The sequence below is a fragment of the Lycium ferocissimum genome, chromosome 1, assembly GCF_029784015.1.
Source record: "Lycium ferocissimum isolate CSIRO_LF1 chromosome 1, AGI_CSIRO_Lferr_CH_V1, whole genome shotgun sequence".
Taxonomy (NCBI): domain Eukaryota; kingdom Viridiplantae; phylum Streptophyta; class Magnoliopsida; order Solanales; family Solanaceae; genus Lycium; species Lycium ferocissimum.
The window spans coordinates 14,500,578-14,512,020 of NC_081342.1; the positions used below are offsets into that span (position 1 = coordinate 14,500,578).

At 36.5% G+C, this 11,443-nt stretch overlaps 2 protein-coding genes across 2 annotated transcripts; one reads left to right on the plus strand and one right to left on the minus strand.

The window, feature by feature from the left end:
* Window positions 1-201: 201 nt before the first annotated feature.
* Window positions 202-7,941, plus strand: LOC132049419 (chloroplast envelope quinone oxidoreductase homolog). Its single transcript, XM_059440220.1, has 4 exons — window positions 202-433; window positions 5,298-5,439; window positions 6,576-6,667; window positions 7,091-7,941. The coding sequence occupies exons 1-4, from the start codon at window positions 368-370 to the stop codon at window positions 7,778-7,780; spliced, it is 990 nt and encodes a 329-aa protein (XP_059296203.1). The 5' UTR covers window positions 202-367; the 3' UTR covers window positions 7,781-7,941.
* Window positions 7,942-9,630: 1,689 nt separating this feature from the next.
* LOC132049428 (anthocyanidin-3-O-glucoside rhamnosyltransferase) lies at window positions 9,631-11,195 on the minus strand. Its single transcript, XM_059440232.1, has one exon. It carries the CDS (start codon window positions 11,127-11,129, stop codon window positions 9,714-9,716), a length of 1,416 nt encoding a protein of 471 aa, XP_059296215.1. The 5' UTR covers window positions 11,130-11,195; the 3' UTR covers window positions 9,631-9,713.
* Between the last annotated feature and the right edge of the window lie 248 nt (window positions 11,196-11,443).

Here is an 11,443-nt window from a genome sequence, read left to right on the forward strand (position 1 = left end):
ATCCTCATGGTTAAGGGACCATTTTTGTTAACTTATGGTAAACTTAAAGGATCAAAATCGTTAAGTGCATAGTTGAGTGATAATTTTGAACCGACTCTCATAGTTAAGGGACCATTTATGTCCTTCTCTCGTATTTTCAGAATCTCTTTTTACCACTTTCTAAGAAAAGCTGCCACCTAATTTTTGTTTCTAGAAGTTGTAGATACGCCACGTGTGCCTCCCAATGGATATACTACAAGCACCCTATGCTAGCGGCGATTCACACAACACATATATATTCCAATATACAATATAGCCTCGCCGGTTTTGCACTTTTGCTCCAATTTCGAGGTTTAGTCAAGGCTTTTTAAATTGGTGAAATTGGATAATGGCTGGGAAGGTCATGCATGCTGTCCAATACAACTCTTATGGTGGTGGAGCCTCTGGCTTAAAGGTAAGAAAAATAACTGCTTCGTTTTTCTTTTTGTTTTCATTTGGCATATCAGTTACTCCCTCTGTCCCAGTTTACGTGCTACAGTTCGAATTTCGAGAGTCAAAAACTTATTTATTTTGACACACACAATCTTTTAAGTTTTCTGAAATAATAATTAACAATTTAAAATATTCAAAGAGCGTTACGGTCAAAAGATTTTTTTATTTGACTTTCGAAATCCGAACGTATAACATGAATTGGGAGACAGAGGAAGTATTATGTTTGAGTGTTAAACATATTTGGTTGATTCTTTGGTTACAGTTGGTATTTTTAATTGGCTCATTTCTCATTAGAAAATTGCAGAAAATAGTTGTTTAAAGAGGGCTTTTGATGACAGAGCGTTTAAAACCTAGTAGTATTTTATTTGCCGTTGGACTGTTGAACTTACGTCATTAGAAATTAGAATTCTTCCATTGTAATCTTAAACTAAAAATTAATATATTGGCAGGAGACTTCAATTTGTTTGACGTTTTGAATAATAATTATTTTCAAACTAGTTTTTAAAATGACAATTTAAATACGAAACATTTCTTGTTGGGGAGGGTGCTGTATGTGAAGGTTACAATTAGGAGGTAGGGGATAAGAGAAGATGATATTAGCCATTAATTAAGAATTATAAAACTTAATCATCATTTTACTCATTTACTAGTCTGGAAATTAAGCTTTTTGCTACAAAAATTTAGATAATATGTTCTGTTCGTGCTACTTTGTACAAAACAAGATTTATTTTTGTCCTAGACATTAAATCTCTGGTAACAGAAGTGAGACAGAATGGCTTATGTGATGGCGTGATGGTCGTTTAAGAGGCTGACTAAGTCACAGTATATTTCAATTGCTGATTGCCACTTTGAGAAGCTAGAGGGATTCCTGTTACTTTTTTCTATTTGTTTGGATGTCAATTATAACAAGCATTCTAATTTACATGGTTGAGTCGAGTGTCCATAGTAAAAACGAATTCTAAGAGTGGAATAATCCGGTTTATTTTCTGCTTCACTTGTTTATGTAGTTGAACTTCATAATGTGAAGGTGCAAGAGTTGAGGGAGAAGGCATAAGTCTTACAAGCTCTTGAGTTTCCATGGTACCATAATGCTTAAGCAGATAAAAAAGCAATGAGAAAGAAATAGATAACGGTAAGCAGTGGTTGGGTTAAGCTGGAAAAAAATTTCTATAAACAAATGTTACTAGTACTTCTTAGATGATAGTGGTCCATTCTGAGCAATTTGAGATCCAACTATTCATTTAAATGTGTTTGTTTTCATGTCTCTCTCCTGGCAACACAGTATAATCAACTATTCAGTGCCTCATTCCAAACTAGTTGGAGTCTGCTATGTGAGTCATCTGTTGCTATTCTACTCTCAAAGTTCAATCAATCTTATGTAAATGTCAGCTCTCTCTTTAATCGGGTTAAGGTGCAACAGGCTACTCATATGCTGAGCTTCAGCTGTTGCTAAGGCAGTCATTGGGAAATAGTAAAGTGAGGCGAGTTTTTGGGCAAAAACATACTTTAAGTATGACAACAAATTAAACTACATCCTTAGAATATTTTTGTGAACAAAAATCATCCTTTTTGTTTGCTAAAGTAAGCAATTTTCATCTCGCTGTTACTCAACGTTACTAAACTAATGGAACCAAATATTCCTGTGAGTCCTACATGACTTGGCAAGCCTCCCCAAAACTGGTCTTACTCTTTTGCTGTTCGATTTTTGCCATTGGAATTGAACAGACCCAACCTAAACTCCATGCCAAAATTAAGAAACTGAATTTTCTTTCTTTGGAGGTAGAAGCTTTCCTAAGAACCCTTCAAGAATAACATTGAGAAAGACTACATATCATATCTTAAAAAAAATAAGATTAGCTTCATAGTACTGCTTAACAACTGCTTCCACTGATGATGGAGTACTTTATTCATTTGAAATTCACATTTCTGGGAGATTTTGACCAAAATTATCACAAAAAATATTAGTACTTCATAGGGTCAACTACACTACGTACAGTAAAAAGGTGACCAGCTTCAGCTCGGCAATAGGATTTGCATTGATACAAGAGGATTGGATTTTCTAATACTGGGTTAGCATTCATCTTGGGTGCTATTTTATTTTTATTTTGATAACTGACAAATCTCCGAGATACATGTTGGGTGCTATTTTTGACAAAAAAAATTCACATTTGCTTATGACGAGAAGGAAAAATGAAAAAAAATAAATTCATTCTACTTGTATTTGTAAGGAGAGCTTGAAATATGCTTCTGATATGTTGCTATGCATGCTTTTTGGGGAAGTTGACCTGAATTGTGATTTGCGGAAGACTACTTAAAACATTTAGTCAATGTGCACTGCTTTTTTCAGTCAATGCAAATTAAACCACAATACTAGCAAGAATAAACTGAAATTGCGGAGTCTAGACAGGAAACACGTGTGTAACTTCAGTATGATAGTATATGGGGTCAATAGCATGGAAATAGAGATTAGGTAATGCAACTTGCGAATTATCCTGGCTGATTCCAACTAATAAGAACAAGGCTAATTAACTATCAGTCTATTTTGCCAAAGATATATTATCTTTAAAATCATTTCCTAGTTAAAAATGTCAATGCTAGACAATATGCAGCTTCAAAAAAATGCATTCATTTCCAAAATCTTCTCTCACTATTCCTCACTTAATTTTCCTTCACTAGCTTTAGCTATTCATCCGACCTGGATATCAACCCCACAAAGGAAAACAATTCCCTTTCTTCTACTTAGCTTGTTTGTCTAAGCCCCAAGTCACCATAACTTGGATATTTATTAGGTTTTCAACTAACAAAGCTTGTGTAGTAAGATACCCCCATTTGTGTCTACGAGATGAAAGGAAGAGATGGGAGTATGGAAGGCACGGTTCAAGGCAAAGGGGTTTGGGGAAGTGTTAAAAATATATAGATAAATAAAGGGATAGTTTCGGACACTTCCCATCAAGTTTGTAACACTAACCTCCCTTGTGGTTTACGATATTACACTTACCTCCCTTATTTTGATCTTGTAACTTATTTATGATTATGCATAAAAATAGTGATCGGATTTATTCACCTTTCTAATCACAGAGGGTTTCCAAAATTCCTTTTCTAATTTACTCTTTAGAATTCTCCTTGAATTGCTTCAATTTGGTGTCTGAAACAAACTATAGAATCACGGTTTACTTAGGAGCTCCTTTAGATGACAACAACAACAACATACCCAGTGAATTGCTTCAATTTAGCGAGGTCATTTCCGGAAGACTCTCGGTGAGAAAAGGTCGGATAAGAAACAAAAGCTATACGACAATGAAACTAACGAAAGCGAAAAAGCCATGATAAAGCTTAGAAAACGGAGCTCCTTTACGATGATTGTGGTACACGGACCAACATATAGTGACCTAAGAGGAAATCAATAGAATCTAAGTAGGCGTTTGGCCATGAAAACCAAATATTTTTCATTTTATTTGGTATTTTGGAGTTGGAGTTGAAGATGGAGTTGTGTTTGGTTATAGTTTTTGCAAAGAATATTTGGTTGTTTGAATGTATTGAAAGTGAAAAAAGTGAAAACAAGTTTTTTGGTGTTTTTCAAATTCCAAATTTGAAGTTGTATTTGGAATTTTCATGGCCAAACGTTGATTTTCAAATAAAGTGAAAACATTTTCCGGAAAAAAGTGAAAAATTTTCATGGCCAAACAGGCCCTAAGAGAAAGATTATAAGTTAAGTGTGGGCAATGTGGTGGATATGAGAGGATAGCGGCAGATTCTTATTCTCATTGTAAAAGGAATCTGAGGAATGTTGGGTTGAAGGTGTTATGCTATGTTGTTCTAGTAAGACAGATTGAGAAGCCGAGATATATTCCTATTGTAGGTGGTATAATTAGTGATTGAATATGTACCAAGTGCAATATGCTTGTCATGATGGTTTCATTTCTTTTGAGATTGGAAGGCGCTTGAATGCTGCTAGTTCTGGGTATGAACCCCTTTTTTTCTCCTCCTAAACATAGGGTTCATGGGGTCCGATTCCATAGGTGAAGGTTTTGGGTTATATTCATAGTTGGGTTTTTAATGGATCTAGTTAATAGCTTCTTGGTTTTTAAAGAACCCTTATGTTAATATTTGCTAAGTTTTTAAGCTATTAAGTTTGGTATATGCTATTGTGTGTCCTTCAGATTTTATTTCACTTGAATGTCTCTCTTCAGAGGAAAAATCATATTAAACGTAGTTTGTAGTTTAAGAGATCTTTCAAAAAGTTTATTTATAATCACAAAAGAGCTTGTAAAAATTCCTTTCTGATATACACTTTAGAAATTTTTCAACAAAGATGTTTTTAGAATTAATTTAGCCAAAGAGTACACAGAAAATGCAAATTAGTTCGATCGCTATTTTATACATTTGATAAATGGGTTAAAAGAATTGTGTTATAAAAACATTTAAAAAAGAGAGGGAAGCATGATAACATAAACCAGAAGGGAGATGTAGCTTATGAACGATTTTGAATATTTCTAGTCTTCCAATGTACCCAAAAAAAAAAAAAAAAAAAACTAGAAGGTAGGTTGATGTTACGAAGCCAAACCTTTAGGGAGGTCTCTGAAAATACCCCATAAATATAAATTATTTTTGAAAAAGTCTTTCATGACATTTTTGTTAAGGTAGCGTATCTTGTAGCTTTGAGATTGTTAATATTTCTAGAAGAGAGCTAGCTTGGAAATAACATTGAGCACTAGCTTGGAAATAACATTGGGCTAGCGAATGAGGCTGCTTTATACTCAGTAGTAGCAACATTTCTTCTAATACTAAAAACTTTTCGATTGTGTGCACGTCTTTGCTTCTTGCAGCATGTGGAAGTTCCTGTGCCTACTCCGAAGAAGGATGAGGTCTTGCTAAAACTGGAGGCTACAAGCATAAATCCTGTTGACTGGAAAATTCAGAAGGGCATGCTTCGTCCACTTCTTCCTCCCAAGTTTCCTTTTATTCCTAGTAAGTTCAGTCAGCAATTATATCTAGACTTTTTGCCAGAATTTCGTTGCACACTGTTTCTAGTGCTTTTTGGTTTTGGTAGTAGTTGCCTTGTGTTTCATAAATGGTTTTCGCATCAGCCTTAGTATGAGAATCTCTGTCTAAGTATTCTCAAATACTGTAGCTACCTATCAAAAATCATCTCCTTTGACAAGTTAATATAGTTTTTCCTCTTGTTCCATTTCTAGACCATGGACTGATGTAATAGAGAATTTCTTTTGGGTGGGAGATGGGTGTTCCTATATTGAGAAACTCTTTCATTGCACGTTATGTCTGGCCAAAAAGCAAAAATAGGCTAGGTACTTGGCTGTTAGGTTATGCAAGGGTGACATACACATTTAGAATTGCTATCAACTCAGGGAACTGATAGAGTTCGTGTAGAAGTTTATTGTTCAAGTTTTTGTTGTTGCAGATGCTATGTCTTAGAGCTCATTCCTCTGGAATAGCATGTATGCATTTTCCTAGAGTAGAGTTCCCACATAAACACATCAAAATCAGGATAGAAATTCTTTTCTTGGACTATGTACATATCCACATGCAGTATATATTAGTCAATAACTTAGCATGAAGCTGTACAGTAAAAGGGACGATCCTGTCAAAAACTTCACAGCAATAGGGATAACATGAATTGCAGGAAATGTGGTAGAAAGGAATATATAGAAGCTATGGTATACTAATATAATTTGTAAGCTGGAATAGGGGACGGCATCAGTGCAAAGTATCTGAGATTGAGAATGGTTACATAAAAAGGTGAAGAATTTGATTGGCAAAGCATTTGTGGCCATAAAGTTGTTAGAAATGGAATTTATTTTGCTTGTGTAGCATTTAATGAGTGAGTGGACCTGAACTTGGATGCTGAAAAAAAAAAAAAAAGAAAAGGAACTAAAGTTTGATGCTACCAGGAAGATCAACTTCGCTGAATAACATCAACTGTTGTTAATGGTGATGTACTCGAATAGGAAGTTAACTGGCGAAGACATCAAGACAGCCTTTGGCCATTATCTTTAAATTTAGCTGGTAATTGTGTAGATGCATTGTAACATGCATTTTATTCTTGTTTTTTTACTGTTCTCTAAACTGATTTTGGTTGTTAACAGCTACCGACGTGGGAGGAGAGGTTTTAGAGGTAGGATCTAATGTAAAAAGTTTCAAGGCCGGTGACAAGGTTGTGGCTATGCTTAATACCCTGGTTAGTCCAATTCTTCTCAAATGTTCTATTTTTGCTGCATCTCTCTTACATTTTGGAGCATGGTTGGAACTTAGTAGGTGTGGGACCTGCTCAGGGTTTACGTTCGTTTTGTATGGACATTGTTTTTGTTTCTTGTTGGCTGCCTGTACGGTTGGTTCAATGCTACTTAATTTTGTTTTTCTTTTGGGGGCCAAGTCCCCTCATTCAAACCCTCCTCCCCATGGGCCTACAGTAGTTTTCCAAGTGACTTGAATCCTAACCTATTGTTTGGAAGTGGAGGCACCATGACTAGAGCAAACTTGCTCTCGTCTTAACTTTGTAGTATTTCTCCTTATTAGCTAAATCATTTCACTTTGAACCGTAATGTGGTAATATGGTGTTCTATCCTTTATGTTTGATGGATCTTCATGAGTTTTGATACAGAGTGGAGGTGGATTTGCTGAATATGCGGTGGCTAAGGAAAGTTTGACTGTTCCAAGACCCGCTGAAGTATCAGCTGCAGAAGCTGCAGGTCTTCTTATTGCAGGTCTTACAGCTCATCAGGCCCTTGTCAATCCTGCTGAGGTCAAGCTCGATGGAACTGGACCCCGCAAGAACATTCTAGTTACGGCTGCCTCCGGTGGTGTCGGTCACTATGCTGTTCAATTGGCAAAACTTGGCAACACCCATGTTACTGCTACCTGTGGAGCCCGCAACTTTGATTTTGTGAAGAGCTTAGGAGCAGATGAGGTTCTTGATTACAAGACCCCAGAGGGAGCAGCTCTTAAGAGCCCATCAGGCCAAAAATATGATGCAGTGATTCACTGTACAACAGGCATCCCTTGGTCTACCTTTGAGCCTAATTTAAGCACGAATGGGAAGGTCATCGATCTGACTCCTGGACCTAGCGCCATGTGGACCTTTGCATTAAAAAAATTAACCTTCTCAAAGAAGCAGTTGGTGCCACTGCTTTTAATTCCCAAGAAGGAGAACCTGGAGTTGCTTGTTAGGCTAGTGAAGGAAGGGAAACTTAAAACAGTCATCGACTCGAAACATCCTCTCAGCAAGGCTGAAGATGCTTGGAGCAGGAGTATTGATGGACATGCGACAGGAAAGATCATCGTGGAGCCATAGAGTAATTGTCTTCCAAATGATGTTATGTTATATATATATGTGTGTGTGTGGAATAAAAGGTTTGTGAGGCATGTACATTATGACAAGTAAATCTGTTCAGCTGTAACAACTTTCATTTACCTTATATGGATGTGCATTGTGTCAACTGGTTTTTCCTTTCACAGTATTGTTCGATGAGTTTGTCCTGGTTTTCTTTATAATCCCAAGGATTTCAAAACCACGGGAGTAAGGTGTACCTCTCTTAAATCTTGAGAAAATTTTGTTTGTCTTTCTTGTGTGAACCAGGCCGTTGCCACTAGTAACACATGGAATAGTATCTTTTGTTCATGATATAATAAAGGTGCTTGTATTACAAGTGGACATTGAAAGTTGTATTTCTTTAAACAACTTTCTTTAAAAGTTGGAAGTTGGTAGTTTGAAGTTTGAAAGTTGTATTTCTTTAAGCAGTAGATGGATATTAAAAGTTACAGTAATTGTGTAAATAGTGGGTGCACACAATTAATTCCTTGTTCTTTCCTCAACAGCTCAATTCCACAAATAGCTGTCAAGAGTTCCGCAATCAGTAGGATTCCCTATGACATCTTTGCAGTTCTAACATCTTGGATCGCCCCTTTCTGGCCATGTCTTCCTCCTTCCAGCAGAGACATTGCGTTTTAGCTACTGATTCAGCTATTGGTGTAACAACAACAACATGATGAGACAGAGATGGCTTAATGGCGTGACCTGGTCGTTTAAGATTTATATTTCAATTGCTCTGATTGCAAAAGTTTGAGAAGCTAATGGGTAATATGGTGTTCACTTTTTCTTATGTTTGTGGATGTTCAACAATTTTCAAGTTTGGATGTCAGATCTAATTTACATGGTTGAGTCAGTGTCCAGGAGTGGAATAATCCAGGTTTATTTTCTGCTTCATTGTTTATGTAGTTGAATTTCATAATGTGAAGGTGCAAGAGTTGAGGGAGAAGGCATAAGTCTTACAAGCTCTTGAGTTTCCATGGTACACAATGCTTACCTCTACTTTGTGGTTGTTAAGTAAATAAGTGATTTATGATAGGATTACGACCAACTATTCATTTAAATGTTTTGTTTTCAGTCTCTCTCTTGTTCCAAATGTTATTGCCCACATAAAAATTAAAATTTTCTTACGAGGACCATCACAAGCCCTATTTTAAACTTTCAAAGATTTTTCTTCTAAGATTTTTCTTCTAAAAAGTAGATGATTCATGGCTCTGGCGTGGCTTAGTTGGTGGATTATACGGGAATTAAGCTGGAATGTGGTTTCAGCTTCTTGTAAACCCTTAAAGGCACGAGGAGAGAGGAACTAAACTTCCATGCTTTATTTAGATGTACTGGTAAAGACCAGTTTGATTTGAGCATATATGCTTATTTGGGCCACACACTTGAATAGAAATGATATGTGACCTTATCTGACAAGCTAATAGCATTTCATAGCCAAGTGTATTAGTTAAATAGTTTCATTAACACTATATTTGTGGTTGTCATAAAAAAAAAAAAAAACACTATATTTGTGGCATGAGAACGCTGATAACGGTGACTGAATCGTGAAATCTCAATTCTGCCCAGAAATGGATGTCTGCCATCTTCCTATTCTTGCCTTTCTTTTTCCGTTTTGGGTTAAATTTGAGGAATTTAAGTTATATGTGACCTTCTAATTTGTTTTTATGTTGTTGATATCATTTAATCTATTATTAGTAGGTTCTTTTATCATTTTCTTTCTTCAGATTATGGATTAGTGTTTTAGTAAAAAGTTAATCTACAGTGTTATGTCAAGTGATCTGATTGTCAGAAGTTGACATTCTGTTGATGAAAGTGAAAATACAAAAAACGGGTACATTGGAAAATGCTTTATTGATAGTAAAAATGCCAACTATACTACTATTGAAAGGTGAGATGACAATTGAATTTGAATATCCTAGTTACTTGAGACCTTAGCCATCGCTGTCATTTCATTAACTAAATCCTCAATAAACTTGCATTGTATATCCTTGTTCAACAAAAACTCCTTCCATTTCTTCTGATTTGCTCTAATTAATTTACCTGGCTGCTTATCAACCTCCACCATCACTATCTCCACAGCTTCCTTAATATCTTCTTTACCAAAGTACCCATCTTCATCCCTCCTATTTACCTCCACCCCAGCTTTCATATCCCCACTCACCAGCTTTGCATTCAAGAACTGGTCACCTTTCTGAGGCAACATAACAACTTGACAGTCATTCACTAGTGCCTCTATCACTGAACTGAACCCTGAATGGCATACATAGCAACCTACACTAGAATGAGCAAGTATGTTCTGTTGCTGCACCCAACCTGAATGAATAATTCCCTTGTCTTTCACTCTCTCCAGAAAGCCTTCTGGTAAAGCTCGGTTTAGTTCAGCTGGGACATCGACATTGGCAGGAAAATTTAAGACCAGAAAGAAAGGTATCCCAGTTTGTTCCAAACCTAAAGCTAGTTCTTTGATCTGATCATTATTCAAGAAAGTTTCACTTCCAAAAGAACAGTAAATAACTGTTCCAGCTTCAAACTTGTTTAACCAGCTAGCCCATCTCTCTTCCAATTTTCCTGAAGGTGTGTCAGGGACTACTGGTCCTACTAGAAAAACAGGTTTATTGAACTGTGATTTCACGTATTCTATATAAGGCCCCTCCATTTGAGAACAAGTCTTGGCTAGTATAGCTGAGCAACCCTTAAGTCCTGAGAGTACACGGTCATATACAGTAGGACCACCATGGAAGCTCTTGAAAATATATAGAAAATCTTGAGCCTCAAAGGTTTTGACTGAGGTGACAGAGGTGATAGGAAATCCAGGTGGAGGTTTCTTCATGTCTTCAAGAGTTGGATATTTCTTGGGTTGAGGAACTCTAGCAGGGCAAGTAAGAAAAGCAGTGGAAAGTGCAACAAAAACAGAGTAAAAAACAGTCTTGATCCCTAATTCATCAGCCATTTTAGGGAGCCATTCTTGAGCAAAATCAAAGAGAACAAAATGGGGTTTGAGATTGGAAAGTAGAGACTTGATTTGTGGTTGCATTTGGTCTAAAGCAACTTTGAGAAGTTCAGCAGTTACTGGTGTCAATTCTGCAGTACTTTCTGCACCAGGAGGTAGACCTTCAACTTGAGGAAGAGTAAGAGGGACTATATGAGTAGTGGGAGCAGAATTCAGCATAGATTTGACTCTGCTAGCGTTGCCAGATGCAGTGAAAAAAGAAACTTCGACACCATGAGAGGAAAGCTTGTTAGCAAGCTGAACAAATGGACTAATATGACCAAAAGCAAAAGAAGGGAACATAACTATATGAAGAACATCATTTGAGTTCTCATTTTCCATTTTTGATTCTCTGGTTTAATATTGAGAGAGTGAGTGTTCTAGTGTGTTAGCTATGCAGACAATTAGAACTTGCATATATATATAGGAGTAGACAAGAAAGTGAAGGCATACGAAGAAAGGAGGATTGTAGAATGGTAGGTAGGATGAATGGTGAGGTGATGAGGCATTTCCATATTGGCCTCGTGGACGAACCGTCAACCAACAAAAGACTTCCGGTATATTCTGTTGACCGACAAAGTTAGTTAGTAGTAGTAATTACTCCATATCGCCTTTCCTACTTGTATTGACTTGACACCGTTAGTCATAATAGAATA